This window comes from Oreochromis aureus, linkage group 3, assembly GCF_013358895.1.
Source record: "Oreochromis aureus strain Israel breed Guangdong linkage group 3, ZZ_aureus, whole genome shotgun sequence".
In the NCBI taxonomy this organism is placed as follows: Eukaryota; Metazoa; Chordata; class Actinopteri; order Cichliformes; family Cichlidae; genus Oreochromis; species Oreochromis aureus.
Genome location: NC_052944.1, coordinates 33,721,789 through 33,739,460, shown reverse-complemented (window position 1 = coordinate 33,739,460; position 17,672 = coordinate 33,721,789). Strand labels below are relative to the sequence as shown.

The following is a 17,672-nucleotide window of genomic DNA, read 5'->3' as shown; positions in this document are numbered from 1 at the left end:
GCCATATATGGGGGGAAGTAGTGCCAGACGGTATGTTTGCAAGACGGCAGCTGTCGATCTAGCGTTTGAAGAGAGAGTCTCCCTTCTCTATTTACTGTGGAGAGCAGAGCAGCGGCGTAAAGAACGCTTTACACATTAGTCATTACAAACATTTATTTGAAATAATACAAGATGCTCAAGCAGAAAAACATTAAACATAAATATATAAAATATAACTATTTACAGAGAGACAGGAATAAAAAGGACCCAGCTTAAAGTGGAAGATCCTCAGGGAGAAGGAGGAGAAAAATAAGAACATTGTTTCTGCCCCTGAGAGCCTGGTGCCTCATCAGAAAACTACTGATTGCTAGAATGAATGGCTTTGGCTGGACCTGGCCCTTTGAACTAGGTCAGAGCATCATGTCGCCAGGCTCCTGATTGGTTGTCGCGGCGCGACTTGACGCTGGAGTTCAGATTTTTCCAACTCGAGCAGGAAACGCGACAAGCGCGAATGCACCACACAAACTGCAGTGCGTATTTTACTTCACACTTCAAACGTGTCAGTCGCGCTACTTAGTTGTGTGAATCAGGCAGAAAAGAATTTTCGCAACGCAAAACTGCTTCTGAAGTTTCGCGCGACCCCCAGTCACGCTTCATCACGCTTCTCCATTGACTTTACATGTAAACTTGAAGCTCTGGTTGCGTCTATCGCGTTCGGTGTGAACGCACCGTAAAGGCACGGATGGGGATTGAACCCATGATCTTTAGTTTACAAGACCATTTGGCCACCATGCTACACGTGCCGAACTTTGTCTATACTGTAACAATGTACAAAGCAGCAAATAAATCTTTCTCCCACAACATTCAGAACTTGTTCCAAATAAGACCAAATACTCATGACCTGAGAGGAATCCTTATGTTCAGCAAGCCAGGAGTAAGGACAAATGTAAAATATCACAGCTTATAGTGACAGGAGTTAGTGTGTGGAACACCTGTACAGATGAAATCAAGAAAAGTACATCAATGCAAAAATTCACACGATTGTTTAAAAATTATAACTTGCATCAATGTAGAAAACTCAGTGACTGAGTTGTCTCATTGTGTCCTCATTTTTATAGATCACGGCCAGAGTACCCCAAGCCTAAGTGTTCATTAAGGTGTTTGTCACATAGATATAAAATAAGCCCAGAGATTAAGCAGGTGTTGAACACAGGGTGCTTAGTTTATTTAAAAATATAGTTTGTTGTTGTTTTGGTTTACGTGCTGAAAATGGTTTTATTTGTATATGTTCAATGTGTGAGACTTGTACATAGTTAAACATGTATGGATCAAATAATGCTGAATTCTGGATATGGATTGTACTCCTTTTTGAGCACACACATTCTGTAGACATAGATATATACATGAAATCTTTATGATTTTTAAGTTTTGTTTTTCTTTTTTCTCTTGTTATTTCAGTTAGTTAGGAAAGTCTTCCAGTGGGACGATCATTTTTGCAATTGTTCATCCAAACACTTTTTCTATGTTTCAAAAAACAAACCAACATATCCAAGATAATCTAAGGAGCTTGCAAAGAAAAGCGTCTGGACTTCTTTGAGTTGCTTGAAGACGTTTCACCTCTCATCCGAGAAGCTTCTTCAGTTCTAAGGGTCAATGGTGGAGAGTCCCAGATTTAAACCCAGTGGGAGTTTCCCCCCAAAGAGGGACAAAGGACCCCCTGATGATCCTCTACCTAATCACATGAGCCAAGGTGTGAAAGTGGGTGTGGGTCCCAATCAGCCAGGGTTTCGGGTGAGCTCATTGTGAAACCTGGCCCCACCCTATCATGTGATTTCCTGAGGTCAGATGGCCCAAGATGTGAGTGGGCGTTAAGGCGTCTGGGAAGGGATCTCAAAACTGGATTATAGGTGGCAGACAGTTGGTGTCGTAACCACCGCCTCTGTTCAAAGATGGTCGCTCACAGTGGACATAGATGGCTTCTTTCACTCCTCTTTCAAACCATCTGTCCTCTCTGTCCAAAATGTGAACGTTGGACAGAGACTGGTGTCTAATCTTCTTTTAAAAGAAGATCAGACACCAGCGAGGGAGGATAAGAAAGACAGACGCAACAACATTGTCATCCCCTATGTAGCCGGTGTCTCAGAGAAACTCAGGAGAGTTTTCTCCAAACACGACATCCCAGTGTATTTCAGACCCAGTAAGACACTCAGACAGAAACTGGTTCACCCGAAAGACAAAACTCCTAAACACAAACTTAACAATGTGGTGTATGCTGTACAGTGCAGCGAGGAATGCCCAGACCTCTACATTGGAGAGACCAAACAGCCACTTCACAAGCGCATGGCACAACATAGAAGAGCCACCTCCACGGGACAAGACTCAGCAGTTCATCTGCATCTAAAGGATAAAGGTCACTCTTTCGAGGATGCCAATGTTCACATTTTGGACAGAGAGGACAGATGTTTTGAAAGAGGAGTGAAAGAAGGCATTTACGTCCACTGTCCCGCTGTCGCAATGGATGATTCCTCATCAAATGAGGAATCATCCATTTAAAACGTATTTGCGAGTCATTTTGTTTTCATCACCTAACCAAGCATGCTGACGTAAGTTTAAATGTAATATGCGTAAAACGAGGAATTTTGCGCATATTACATTTAAACACCTCCTGGTCGCGACAGATGGCCACCCCTTCCTGAGCCTGGTTCTGTCGGAGGTTTCCCCCCATTAAAGGGGGGTTTTTCCTCCCCGCTGTCGCCAAGTGCTTGCTCATAGGGGATTTGGGGGCTTTTTAAAACGGCTCACTGGCTTCACATTTAGGACTCAGCAAATATGTAAATGGATGATTCCTCATCAAATGAGGAATCAGATATATATCGCAGATATGCGAGGTCTTCTCGCCCCGTTCGCAGACGCAGGAGACCCCACAAGGCCTTGTGCCGTGTCCGCAGACGTGGGAGAAGATACCGTCGCAGACATTAGACAATCTCAATAAACATGTAGCATGAGCATTTAAACTGTAGTCCAATTAACTTTTTTTAGATGAGTGTTTGTGTGTTCTTGTTAACAGTAATGTGTACAAACTCTGTACGTGCAAAAACTTGTTGTTAGTTTTTTGTGTGTTTGTTTTTTAGAAATATAGAAAAAGTGTTTGGGTGAACAGTTACAAAAATGATCGTCCCACTGGAAGACTCTCCTTTCCGTTTATTGTATAAAACATTTTTTTAATGTTAATATTAAGATAAATATGAATTATCAGTGTAAATATGCATTTGTAAATGTCTCCTGTTGTCAGATATCCTGTTTGGATCGTCCACTTTGACACCTCATTAGTGATGGTGAGATGAAGCCTCGTGGTGAACTGAAGCTTTCCATCCAACTGGTCGACTCATGGTTTGAATTCATTGTGATGATTCATTTGCTCTTCTGCGCCATCAAGTGGACGATTCAAGTGAAACAGGCTCAGTGATTATAATGATGTGATGTGTAAACCTCTAAACTGAATAAATAAATTGTTTTCATGGTTATTTATCCTGAATATTGTCTCAGTATGTCTGATATGAAAGAGAAAGTGGAAACTATCAGGAGTTTTGCTATGATTGTGTAACTGTGTAATCATGATTATGTACATCTGGATAATGCAGACCGTTGTCACTCCTGAGGCGTAACATCCTGACGTTTTGTCACGTCCTGCGGCCTTCCTGAGAAATGCGAAAGGTGACCTTCCGCGTTCTTATGGTAAGCGGTGGGTTATGGATGAAATCCAGTGGAATGACGGTCCTGCGGTAATAGACGTTCCAGCCCTGTATTCCAGCCCTAAACCTAACCTGATCCCTCACCCTAACTTTAATCAGCACTTTAATGACGTTAAATAGTGTTTTCCCAAGCGATTTTAAGAAAAAAGAGCAAACATGTGTAGATTGAGTCCAAACGGTTCTCATATTTCCTCATTTTTCCGATCTCATCATTTAGGAACGTGTTGGGTGCCCGAAAACGTAATATGTTGACGATTTGTCACCTGGCGTAAACTGTTACGCTTTGGGAGTGAGAACGTGTTGGATAATGACAGAAACTAGTGTGTGGCGCTTCACTCTTTAATAAACTAAAAGACAGAAATCAGATTATAGGAATCTGTGGTGTTGTTTTTTTATATTATGGTACTTATCATTTGTGATATTTATTACTGTGTGGATACTTTATTAGGAGAGATGAGATCAAAATGTTGCCAGACAGGGGAAAATCTTCTCTTCCTTGCTGGTTCCATCAAGTAGAAATGCTCAAGTAACTATGTAACACGTACGTAATCCAATTCCACAACACGATGTGATGGGGGAATCAGCTGTGTTTTGCTGCACATTTTATTTCAAATCTGGCGCGAACCGGCGAGCCATTTCCTGAATCAGTCACGTGCTACGGACTCCCCGCGAGACCTCGAACGTCACTGCATACCTAATCAAAGCAAGCCTCGATACGCGCTTCACAAAAACTCCCCTGAGGTTACCCGACACACGCTTCAAAGCTTCCACACACAGGACACATCACTATCTGTTACTCACTATAGACATCTCTGCATTTAATCATACTTGTTATTAATCTCTGACTATCTTCCACAGCATGTTTCTTCCTGTTAAAAGGGAGTTTTTCCTTCCCACTGTCGCCAAAGAGCTTGCTAATAGGGGGTCATATGATTGTTGGGTTTTTCTCTGTATGTATTATTGTAGGGTCTACCTTACAATATAAACTCTCTTGAGGCTATTGATGTTATGAATTGAAATGAATTGAATCCTAACCTCTGGTGATATTAATATAACCTAAAATAACACATGTTGCTGTGTTACGGCTGTCGCCGTGGGTTGAGATTATGACATGCAAATGTGACTGTGCAGGTGCGCCTCTGGGAGTGGTGGATCCTGAGGACGGTCCGCCAGGATTGGATGCTGCCCTGGAGGCGAAGTATAAGGCGGCACGATTGAAGACGGAAGCCATCCATCCTCGGTTTTACCCCAACCGGCAGGGGCTGCGACATGCCCTATGTGGTTTTGCTGGTCCAGGAGGAAGTAGGGGTGGACCGCCTTTTCTGTTGGGCACAGTTTTCTCATGTTTAGTTAGTTAGGGAGGTAAGTGACTGTTGTTTTGTTATGTTATTTTGGGGCTAGGTAAGTACACACTCCCGTGAGTTAGTTTCCTTTTTTGTTTGTTATTTTGGCCTGGGTCCACCCCGAAGCCTGAGTGACTCCTGTGATCTCTTTTCTTTGGTGTATTTGTAAATAAAACTGTTTTATGCTTAAGTTATGGTGTGATGTGCTGCTTGGGGTGGAGCAGGGGATGGATCACTCTTCTGTGTTGCGATCGGGTTTCCTAGACCGGCCGTAACAGCTGCTATAGGGGTCATAGTGGAAGAGATGTCAAATTCACTCTATTATCAAGGGCTGCAGTTCACAAACAAAAGTATCACCTGCCATGCCTGAACATAGATGCTGGTATGGCACAGTGAATGAATCTTGACTCTTTGAATTTTGATATTTTTTACCCCTCAAATGAAGGTGAACTAAATATTAATATAATATTTTCAAGGTCTAGTTGACTCATGGGCTCCGCAGCAGTTTCGACGGTCTCATTAGCTTGTTGAATTTACAATTCTAAACGCCTGTTTGTGGTTCAGTATGAGAACAGACAGTTCAAGCATAAAATGTAGAGCTGTTCCTTTCAGAGTTAATTTGCCAACTCCTAATGCATTCGCTAACGTCATGTACATTTTCCTCCAAAAGTTTTCAGTCAGACTATATCCATGTCGAAATGTGTAAAATTAGCTATATCATTATGATGATACTACATATCAAACAGTGCAGTCTGGTTCCACTAATAGGAGCTAAAACTGAAATCATTTTTCCCCTCTGGGTCTCATGGGCTTTGGGCAGATGAGATTTACTGTTTGCATTTGATATTCTATATGTTTGGTCTTTGTAGCAACAAGCAGCAGTTTGGAGCTGAAAAAATTACCACTTCATATGTACATTATATATACAGGCTTTATGATTTCTTGGGAACCATCAGTGTTAACATGTTATTTTAACTGACTGCAATAATTATGTTGCCTTATGATAACAAAAAGAAAGTCTTACAATGTTAAGCTTAATTTTGTTCTCAATTGGTAGTAGTTTCATTGACATGTAACAGTTGATTCTTCTTTGAACTGCTGCACTCACGGATGCATTAAAGACAATTAAAGAGAGCTCTGTGTGGGTCTGTCTACACCAGGGGTTGGCAACCCTGGGCACGCGTGCCACAGCTAGGTTAACTGATGGCACGACCATAGCTGGACTGGCCATCGGGCAGTGAAAGGTGGTGGATTGGCCAGATGATGGTCGGTGTGTAAAATTAACTCAGTTGTTTGGTGGTGGCTATGGCGGAGCTTCCACAGAGGCCAGCAGGTGGATGAGAGAAAAGGGAGGCAGGAGGAGGATTTAGGATTTAGATTTAGATAGGGTCGTTATTCGTTACTTCATGTGGTGGCTATCCAGGAGCTTCCACAGATTCAGTAACATTAGCATGTGGTGGAGGCCAGCAGGTGGATGAAGGAAAGGGGATGCAGGAGGAGCAGAGACCTGAGGCGGCCGGTGTCAGTGTCAGGTGAACTGAACTTCAGGTAAGAAGTTATGACCTGCAGTCTATCTGGGTCAGATATAAACCAAGTTTAGGTGGAGTTTATTTTCATTATGCTGACTTTTTACAGTCAGTTACAATAACTCGTACTGCGTACTAGCTAGCATGACAGAGTTTCTATACAGCTGGGTGGGTGCTGTGATGTTACTGATAGTGAACTATATTTTATTCATAAGGTTAGTTAGTAGAGTTGCCAACCGTCCCGTAAAAATGAAATCGTCCCTCATTCAGAGAAAGTATTACGCGTTTCGTATTGAGCTGAAAAGCAACACAGTTTGTCCTGTGTTAGAGCTGTGTTGTGCTTTTATAAAGATGTAACTGTTAGATTTGTATTGTGATTGTCATTTATGCTTAGAAATATCTACTTATATATTCTTAGAGTTTTATAATTAGGTGTAGATTGGTAGAGGTTTGATCCTTAATAGTCTGCAAGCTTTGTGTGCATTCCAGAACTCTCTGACTTTCACACCCACACTCTGGGAGCATGGGAGAGGTCGTACCTTGTCTTATTGTTTTATGGTAGGATAAACGTATCTATATCTGTTTGAGTCTAAGTGCCTTTTGTTTAGATGGACGGCTCTGGGGAGTCTTCCTGGGGTCACAGTATGACCCCACACACACACACACACACACACACACACACACACACACACACACAGGGTATTCTTTGTTCACATGCATACCTATATAAGATGTCATATGTTAATGAACCTATGCATATTCATGTAACCACAATAAAAGGAGTGCTATGGGGAACCTGGCTGAGAGTCTGACGGAGGTCAAGTGGGTGGAACGACACTTGGCTCCAGGCAGGCCTCCCTCATGCATGAGTACTACAAAGAACTTTGCCTACTTGTGTCTTGTTTTTGCCGTGTAGCAAATTGTCCTGAACGTTCCAGCGAATAGGTTTATGTTACAAACCTATCATCCTGTACTTCAGCTAGAATGAAAAAAGACACAAAGCTGAAGTTATTCTGCGTCTTTACCCTGTTAGCTGCCTCTTATTCTCTCATTCTCTCCTCTCCTGTTGCTACTTCAATCATGAAACTGATCAATGATCAGCTGATCGGCTTTTCTCTCGTTTGTTTATCGCCCACTTTGCGCCAGAAAGAGGAAACCAGCAGATGTCGCGCTAAACAACAGCAGCACGTTTAACCTTGATCAGCTGTTGTTAGAATTTATTTAATATTAATTTCTAGTATCAGCTGATGTTTGCTGGAGCCACAGCTGTAAAGCTGCTGGTCATGATATCGGTTTGGATATGTGGTGAGAGGGAAACATGAAGATGAAACCAGGAGATGTCCTTACTGAATCATCAGAGCTGAACTGGTGATGGAGAAACAGGTTTACCTTTTAGGTGACATGGATGAGTTGAAGGGAAGTTATGAACTGTTTCTGAGAGACAAATAACACCAGGATCCTTTTTTTACGTAGCTGACAGCTGGTAACTGTGCAGGGGCGGGTCTAGCAAAGTTTTGCCAGGGGGCCAGGTAGGGCATTAACAGGGAAAGGGGGGCACAAAGAAATACTTTTCTTTCTTTTTCTCATTTAAAATATCTAGCTTTTAATAAAAAATTATCTGAATCTTACAACCAAAGTTTTTATTTCGAGTTAGTTCGAAGAAGAAGCAACTGTTACATGTCAATGAAACTACTAACAATTGAGAACAAAATTAAGCCTAACATTGTAAGACTTTCATTTTGTTATCATAAGGTAACATAATTATTGCAGTCAATTAAAATAACATGTTAACACTGATGGCACTCATCATCAGAAAGGTTGCCGACCCTTGGTCTACACTTACATAAGAAAATGTAGCTTTTTTTGTGTGTTTCATCCACATGTAAACAGCTTTTTAGATAACTGAAAACAGCACTTTGGAAAACTGCTTAGAGGGTGAAGATTTTAGAAAGTCACTTTATGTGTTCACATGTGTACAAGGAAAACAGCCCACACCTTTGTGGGTCTGGTACATAAATAAAATGTCACATATAATTAAATACGTGTATTTTGATTTATTTTATTGAGTCTAAAATACTGAGTCTATATAAGCCAAGTCTATAATGTACCAAATTTATATTGCAGGAAGCAGAACATATAGCTTTGTTCAGACGTGGTTTGGTTTGGTAAAAAAGATACTGGAACAAAGACCATATGTTCTGTGTGGGAAATTAATAGAAAAATTACATTCGGTTACAACGAGTAACAATTAACAATTCACAAAATGGTTTTAATAAGCAAGTAGGTTAATTGTACCCTTGTTGTCGATTTTAATAATGTGTTCCTTGCTTCGTTGCAGGTCTCTCATGCCCTTTGGATTATCCTGTAGTTGACAGAAAGGAGAATGAGTGATCTAATCATTAAAAATATCCCTGATAATTGTGTTTCTTAAGGAGTGTAATAGATCAGAGATGGCCATGATAATGGGGGCTTACAGGGGATTTCTCTTTCTCCTGAAAGCGTGAAGAAGCCTCCTCTAGAAAGAATGCCAAAACATAAATTCAATTTAGTAGTCAGATATATTTAATGCATTTTTTTATATGGTATAAATCTATATTTATATATAGAATTTGTGTCTGATGCATGCACACACACACACACACACACACACACACACACACACGCACGCACACTGATAGGTTTATGCTACAAACCTATTTGCTGGAACATTCAAGACAATTCTACTACACAGCAAAGCAAGACACAATCAGTGATGGGAATAACGGCGTGATTACAAGTAATGCTGTTACTTTTTTCAGTAACGAGTAATCTAACTAATTACTATTCCTGTCGTTACAACGCCGTTACCGTTACTAAGAAGAAAATGCGGTCCGTTACTATTTTTCAACAAACAGACAGTTGAAGCTGTGTTCAGCTTACCACATCTTATATCAGTTGCACGGAAGTAGCTGACTACGTAAGTAATCTGGACGCTACAGCTTTAAGCAGCTGCGCGCGCTCCCGCAGACGGTAATCACGATCACTGTCTAGCACAGTGGTCCCCAATCCCAGTCCACGAGGGCCGGTGTCCTGCATGTTTTAGATATTACACTGGGTCAACACACCTGAATCACATGATTAGTTCATTACCGGGCCTCTGGAGAACTTCAGGACATGTTGAGGAGGTCATTTATCCATTTAAATCAGCTGTGATGGATCAAGGACACATCTAAAACCTGCAGGGACACCGGCCCTCGTGGACTGGGATTGGGGACCCCTGGTCTAGCACAACACCTGGAGCTAAGGGGGCAAAACAATCGCATGAGTGCTGCTGTTTGACTGAGGAAGAATATAGTAGTTGTGGTAAGCCAATCACATGACCACTTAGAGACAAAGCAACAAGGTGATATATACCAGTTTATAAATTGTGTCGATAGGCCACGTAAAACCAGAGTCATGATAAACAATATATGTGCGGCGTTTTTTCCTCAATGGTTTCGTCACGTTTACTGTCTAAGGACAGCGCTAGCAAGCACTCTCTGCTTATGAGCAAAAAAAACAGGGGAAGTTTTAGGAGTGACGGCAAGAGAGAGAGAGAGAGCGAGTTTTGAGATGTGAGAGATTTGTGGCGTTTAGCGTGTTTGGAGTGTGTAGTTAATGTGTTGTCTTGTGTAGTTAGTGTGTAATGTTGTGGATAGTTTTGTGTTGTGTGCCAGAACAATGAGGCGACTGCTGTCTCCAGGTAGAAACAGGAGTGATACACCTGCTGCTGTCAGACCTGCAGGTATCAGGCTGTGATGTTCTCCTTTATAGTGGACAGAAATTATTTTTTTGGAGTGGCACAAATAATTTGTGCGGCATCTTATTGAAGAACAGCTGATTGTTCTGTAAATAGTTTGAAATGGTTATTTTAAAAAAGGGTAAAAGGTAAATGGATGCAAATAGCTTTGTTGTTTGCAAAACTTGTGCAGAGGATTTTAAAATTGACAATTTATATTTGCATTTAAAGTTATTTAAAGTTATGAAATATGATTCATTAAACACGTTTTTCTACTCTGATTTTATGTTTTTTGTCTGATTTTAGATCAATTGTGTTAATACAGTATGTCAAAATGAAAACATAACTGTAAATTCAGACACGTGAGGTTGTGCTGAAAAGGATGATACCAAACAAGGCAAAGTAAATAGTTTTTAATCTCCTAGGACCTGCCGTCCACATATGTGGACATCACATTTTGGGTTATTTAGACCAAAATACTCAATTTTGCTCTGCATCGGCCTGATATCCACTTACGAGGACATTATACTGCTACTGTTCTATCAAAATTTTAAACGAATATCCTCATATGTGGCTCTTATTTTTCTTAAAAACAAAAATAAGGTAAAAAAAAAAAAAATCTGGTAATTCTTTGTTTTTACATTCATTGGGCCCCAATATGCCCAAATATCAAAGAGAAATTAAAAATGCATGTCGTGGAAGAGTTCGGGTCTTAGGAGGTTAAAGATGAAATGTAGAGGTCAAATCAAAAGTAGTTAAAAATGGCCAATTATACCCTGGACCCCAGAGGGTTAAACATTTATTTGAAAGTAACGCAATAGTTACTTTTAAAGTAATTAATTACTTTTAGAATCTTGTAATTCAGTTACTAACTCAGTTACTTTTTTGAAGAAATAACTAGTAACTATAATTAATTACTTTTTCAAAGTAACTTGCCCAACACTGGATACAAGTCGCCAAAGTTCTTTCTGTTACTCGTGCACGAGGGACACCTGACTGAAGCGAGTGTATTTCCGCCCAATTGACCTCCGTCGGACTCTCAGCCAGGTTCCCTGTAGCGCTTCTTTTATTGTGGTTAGATGAATATGTATAGGTTCATTAACATATGACATCTTACATAGGCGTACATGTGAACAAAGAGTATCTTATCTGTGTGTCGTGTAGGTGTGTGTGTGTGTGTGTGTGTGTGGTGGTGGTGGTGGTGGTGGGGGCGGGGGGGGGGGGTCAAGATGTGACCCTGTGAACGACTCCCCAAAATCTGCTGGCCTGGAAGTCCAGCAGTTCATCTAAACAAAGGGCACTTATACTAAAACAGATACAGAGTAGGTGTCCTCCTATAGTATAAATCAGTAAGAGAAGCTATGACCTCTCTCATGACCTTAAGATGTGTGTGCATGCCAGAACACTCTGGAAGGCACACAGAGTCTTTGCAGACTACTACGGATCAAACCTCTATTATTATGCAATCCATTATAAAACTCTAAGCATATATGAGTAAAGATTTCTAAGCATAAATGACAATCAACAACATTAACCTTACACACACACACTTAATAACATTTTAAAATTCAAAGGAATATGAAGTTGCCTTACTGTGCAGTATCCACAACTTTCTTGCCAATACAGCCAGGCCCACAAGGAGCAGGAGAGACGAACACCCCACTATAGACTCCAACATGTAACTAGGAAGCAGGCACAAAGCAGACTGAGCAGACAATCCACCTTCGACATCCATTAAAGTGAAGATAAAAAAGTGCTGACTTTTACCGGTAACGGTTCCAGGGCTGACTCGGAGTAGGTGGGGTTGTCACGGGCTCTGTTTTTGAAGGTAAAGATATTGTAGCGTTAAAAAAAATACTGTAACAACTCTGTAAATATGCTGTTATAGGTAAAGAGTGTTTCCAGCATCCTAACATCAATATTGTTCATAGGTGACTTTTAATAATCGATACCCTGAACAAGTGGAGACTTGAGAGCCTCTGCCATCTGTCACAAACACATACTGATCTTTAAAGCTGCTTCTTCCCATTTCAGCAGCTACAAGGTGACATGGAGAAAATGCCAAGCAATCACACAAATACCTACAATGCACAGTGTAGGGACTAACACGTTATTAAGTAACGCGTTACAGTAACTACGTTATTATTGTGGTAACGAGCACGGTAACTAGTTATTATGCCAAAATCAGGAACGCGTTACTCGTTACTGGGATTTAGATAGGCTCGTTATTACTTCGTGTGGTGGATATCGCGGAGCTTCCACAGATTCAGTAACATTAGCAAGTGATGGAGGCCAGCAGGTGGATGAGGGAAAGGAGAGGCAGGAGGAAGAGAGACCCGAGGCGGCCGGTGTCAGGTGAACTGAATTTCGGGTAAGAAGTTATGACCTGCAGTCTATCTCGGTCAGATATAAGCCAAGTTTAGGTGGAGTTTATTTTCGTTATGCTGACTTTTTCGTACTGGGTACTAGCTAGCATGACGGAGTTTCTATACAGGTGGGTGGGTGCTATGTTACTGATGTTGAACTTTATTTTATTAATAAGGTTAGTTAGTAGAGTTGCCAACCGTCCCCTAAAAAACTGAATCGTTTCGTATTCAGAGAAAATATTACGCGTTTCGTATTGAGGTGAAAAGGAACACAGTTTGTCCCGGACTTCAGCTAGAATGAAAAAGACACAAAGCTGGATTTATTCTGTGTCTTTGCTGCACAGCTGCCTCTTCTTCTCTCATTCTCCCCCCTCCCTCTCCTGTTGCTACTTCAATCATGAAACTGATCAATGATCAGCTGATCGGCTTTTCTCTCTTGTTTATTTATCGCCCACTTTACGCCAGAAAGAAGAAACCAGCGGATGTCGCGCTAAACAACAGCAGCACGTTTAAGCTTGATCAGCTGTTGTTAGAATTTATTTAATATTAATTTCTAGTATCAGCTGATGTTTGCTGGAGCCACAGCTGTAAAGTTGCTGGTCATGATATCAGTTTGGTTATCTTTATTCCCACACGTGGGAAATTTGTTTTGTTTTTTTTTCCTGCTGTGACAAAACAAATTTCCCATGTGTGGGACTAATAAAGGTTATCTTATCTGGTGAGAGGGAAACATGCAGATGAAACCAGGAGATGTCCTTACTGAATCATCAGAGCTGAACAGGTGATGGAGAAACAGGTTTACCTTTTAGGTGACATGAATGAGTTGAAGGGAAGTTATGAGCTGTTTCTGAGAGACAAATAACACCAGGATCATTTTCTATGTAGCTGACAGCTGGTAACTGTGCAGGGGCGGATCTAGCAAAGTTTTGCCAGGGGGGCCAGGTAGGGCATTAACAGGGAAAGGGGGGCACAAAGAAATACTTTTCTCTCTTATTCTCATTTAAAATATCTAGCTTTTAATAAATATCTGAATCTTACAACAAACAATTGATAGATTGATACATATATAACATGAAAACAGTGTACATCACTGTCACAACAGTGTTTGTTTTCATTCAAAAGCTTTATGATTTTTCCTATAATGGTGGGCCGGTCTCCAGTGAAAACGCCCGGGCTGATTTTTTGTCCCAGTCCAGCTCTGTATGCAGCTCATCTGCAGTCTGGTGTTACCTACATCTTCCTATTCGGAAAGCAGAATTTTCAAGTTCTGAGTACAATCAAAAGCACCACGACTGCAGTTTTTGTGTTGGATGTAAAAAGCGCACATGACGCTGTGACGTAGGCTAGAATCATGGCGGCGGTCAACGACGGTCCAGGCGTGGGATTTCTCTTGTGGAAATGTGCACATTATCTTTTCCTTTCTATTGGTAGGTGGCACAGTGCACTTGTGGCAAGTAAGCAAGCTAGAAGACTGGCAGTCTGGCTGGGTATCCGGTTAGGGAAGCAACACATTAACAAGAGAATTCCGAGTAAAACCAAAGTTACTCTCCCTAGTAACTAGTTACTTTGAAAGTAACGAGTAACTTGAAGTAACTGAGTTACTTTTGATAGAAGTAACTAGTAATGTAACTAAGTTACTATTTTAAAGTAACTTACCCAACACTGACAATGCATGATTTAAAATGCTAATGTTATCCAAATGATAAGCTGTAATCATTTATTTGTCTTGGAAATTTGCTATTACTCTAACCTAAGAACACAGAGATGGTAAATATGCCTGTATTAGCATGTAAGGACTGTGAAACATGGGAAGGGTCTTAGTATGTTTTCTTTCACTTAAAATAATGTTGTCTATAACACAAAATGGCATTGTTTGTTAAAATCATTTGCAACCAATGATACACAATAATGACACAATCTCAGACTATGTCTGTTTAGCATTTTAGCAATTTTTGGTTTGTTCTACAGTTAGGGGTAAATTTCATGTCAACGAGCTTTATCGGCCAAACATTCATTTCAAGCAATGATAAATATCATATTGGGGCATAGTTGTTTTTAATTAATTTTTTAAAACTCAACCGTTTCCATCATTTATTTTTTCCTGGCCATTTAGCTAAATGTCAAGTTTTGCTATTCAAATTAACACTAGGCTCTATTTAGAGGTGACATGTTGGCGAGGGCCTAAAATTAAAGAAATGTCAATTGTGTTACCTGTCACCCTGTTTTCCTTGGATAACACATTCTATCATGATTTAGACTTAGTCTAAATCATGCACCACATGCTGATTTTGAGAGAAGCACTTAATATTTATAGAAACAGAGAGAGAAAATAAAAATGTTTTTATCCGAATACAGGTTTCTCTTTTCCTCTTAATGCATGCCGTCAGCTGTGTTGCTCCTATCAGTTGTATTTCTTTTACAGCCAACTGTGTCACATGTGATTTTTGTGTCATAAATCTTTTAAATGTTGGCTGAATAGCAATAAAAATATACGGGGTGCATTTCTAGAGAGGGAAGTTTAGAGTTATTCAACATAAGGATGTTGAATAACTCTAAACTCCCTGTGATGAAAAAAAATCATCCTTGATGATATCAGCACACTAAAATCCATAATGAAGTTTAATTATCACAGTTTCGAATCAGTTAGACAGCTAAGCTCAAAAGTATAATTTGTTATGTTTTTTATGTCCAAAAATATGAAAGGCTCTTTATCAACTTACTAGTAGAGCCGTGTGGTCTGACCTGAACCTGTACGGCTGCTTGCTGCTGCCCTGCAGAACATAAATACCAGTCAGCATCTTTCATCTGCAGCTTCTTTAAGGTTACAGTGAAAGCCTCCTTTCTGTCATCGCTGATGGCCACTGAAGCATCTTCGTAACTCCCTTTAGAACCCGTCGACAGACAGGAGCTCGGGTCTCCACTCCGACACCACTTCTTCTCACTTAGTCTGTTGACAGGCAGTCACAGGAGAGTCAGTGAATGCTCACTGTCCACCAGCATTTGATACCAATGAAAGTTTCTGGACAAATTCCCACATTTACTGAAGTGTGATCAGTGCTTCTTTAAGGACAGTTCTAAGGGTTTTAAAGGATAAAATGTGGATAAAATCCTCCAAAGGAAAACCAAATACCTGAGTCTCAGAGTGTAAAGGCATTGAACCGTGAGACTACTTCCTTCTTCCCCACTCACCATGCTGTTCACAACTGACACACCTGCAGAGATCGTGAAAATGCAACAAACTTCTTTAAAACTGTGGGTCAATAAATGTTTATCATCTCAAAATTTCTCCATTACTCACCATGAATCACTTTCACTTCAGTGTAATCCATGTCATCAGCCCCTGCTAATTCCACACCACACCAGTACCACCCAGAGTCCGTCTCTTTCAGGTCGTTCATGGTCACTGTGAACATGAACCGGGCCGGGTCGTCAAAAATGCTCACTTTGTCTTTACTTGGATTGCAGGAAATTCTCGACCACCCACGACACCAGTATTTGACATGTTTATCATAGTGAGAACCATATCGACACTGGACAGTGAGGGATCCACCCTCCGGGCCAATAAACTCCTTCTGAGTGGTCACCCAGCAGAGAACAGCTGACAAGAAGTGGAAATGATTAAATGTTAAACACCAATTTGAAATGAAACTTTTAGTCATGACATAACTTTAACAGAGCAGTTGCTCACAGCAGACACCTGTTATCTATAAATAAAAGGTGTGGCCTTTGGCAACACTTGCACCATATTAAGAAGCTTCTCGGATGAGAGATGAAACGTCTTCAAGCAACTTAAAGAAGTCCAGAAGCTTTTCTTTCCAAGGTCCTTAAACTGCGATTACCTGGATGACTGAGAACCTTCAAAGACGTTTCCTGCTTTGATTTACCTCTTTATACTTCCCATCCAAAATTGGATTATCTCTTTATAATACACAGGCTTTTGAAGGCCTGACAAAATAAACATCAAACATACTGTTTGCTAAAGGGCAAACTGTACAGGAGCTTGGAAGATTTACAAAAACACGAAAGCTCTCTCCGGCTCCTGGGGGGGGGATTGCAAGCTTTTAACAACCTTCTAGTCCGTCTTAAACAAACGATTAATACAGAAAAGTCATAAAATTGTACAGAGAAGCAAGCCTAAGGAGTATCATACATTTTAACAAGAGTATTTGCCAAAAGCACAGCAGAGAAGTGAGGAGGAGGAGGCACAGACATAAATTATCTTTGTTTTTTGCAATTATGTGAAGCTGAAAACAGCTTGAAAATCTTTTTGTCTGACTTCTCTAATCAAATGCACACAGTCACAGTGAATACCTGGGATCCATGCTATCAGGCTGAGCGTGAGTATAAAGAGTCGCTGCATGTTTCCTCTTCAAGTTTGACGCTTAACAAGAAAGTGTTCTGTGTTGTGCAAACACAGACTCCAGATTCCACCATATATAAAATTTCCCTTTGTCATGTGACCATTGGGCAGATTCAGATGCTTCAGATGTTAACTACATAAATGCCAGAATTGTAATGACACTGTAATGAACACTTCTTTAGATTTGAATTAGAATTTGACGAATGTTTTGTTGATGTTCTGCTGATTATTTTAATAGCTTTTCTCTAATTTTTATGAAATCTTTGACTTTGTTTGTTTTTAATGTTTATAATGTCTCTTTATGATATGTCTAATGATAAGCAGCAATGCTTTTATAAAGATGTAACTGTTAGATTTGTATTGTGATTGTCATTTATGCTTAGAAATATCTACTTATATATTCTTAGAGTTTTATAATTAGGTGTAGCTTGGTAGAGGTTTGATCCTTAATAGTCTGCAAGCTTTGTGTGCATTCCAGAGCTCTCTGACTTTCACACCCACATTTTAGGAGCATGGGAGAGGTCGTACCTTGTCTTATTGTTTTATGGTAGGATAAACGTATCTATATCTGTTTTAGGCTAAGTGCCTT

The 17,672-nt window shown here is 40.4% G+C and overlaps 1 protein-coding gene across 2 annotated transcripts in view; it reads right to left on the bottom strand.

Moving 5' to 3' along the window:
• LOC116333683 (polymeric immunoglobulin receptor-like) overlaps window positions 1-17,178 on the bottom strand; it is a 180,766-nt gene extending 163,588 nt beyond the window's left edge. Inside the window, exons 1-8 of one of the 2 annotated variants that reach the window (XM_039610023.1) lie at window positions 17,035-17,178; window positions 16,022-16,321; window positions 15,854-15,935; window positions 15,444-15,670; window positions 12,125-12,173; window positions 11,951-12,039; window positions 9,075-9,115; window positions 8,896-8,962 (exon numbers count right to left, since the gene is read on the bottom strand). In XM_039610023.1, coding sequence (XP_039465957.1) covers window positions 8,896-8,962; window positions 9,075-9,115; window positions 11,951-12,039; window positions 12,125-12,173; window positions 15,444-15,670; window positions 15,854-15,935; window positions 16,022-16,321; window positions 17,035-17,083 — 904 coding nt within the window. In that variant the 5' untranslated portion in view covers window positions 17,084-17,178. The remainder of the gene's footprint in view (window positions 1-8,895; window positions 8,963-9,074; window positions 9,116-11,950; window positions 12,040-12,124; window positions 12,174-15,443; window positions 15,671-15,853; window positions 15,936-16,021; window positions 16,322-17,034) is intronic. The other variant, XM_039610021.1, reaches the window with a different exon arrangement.
• Window positions 17,179-17,672: the final 494 nt, after the last annotated feature.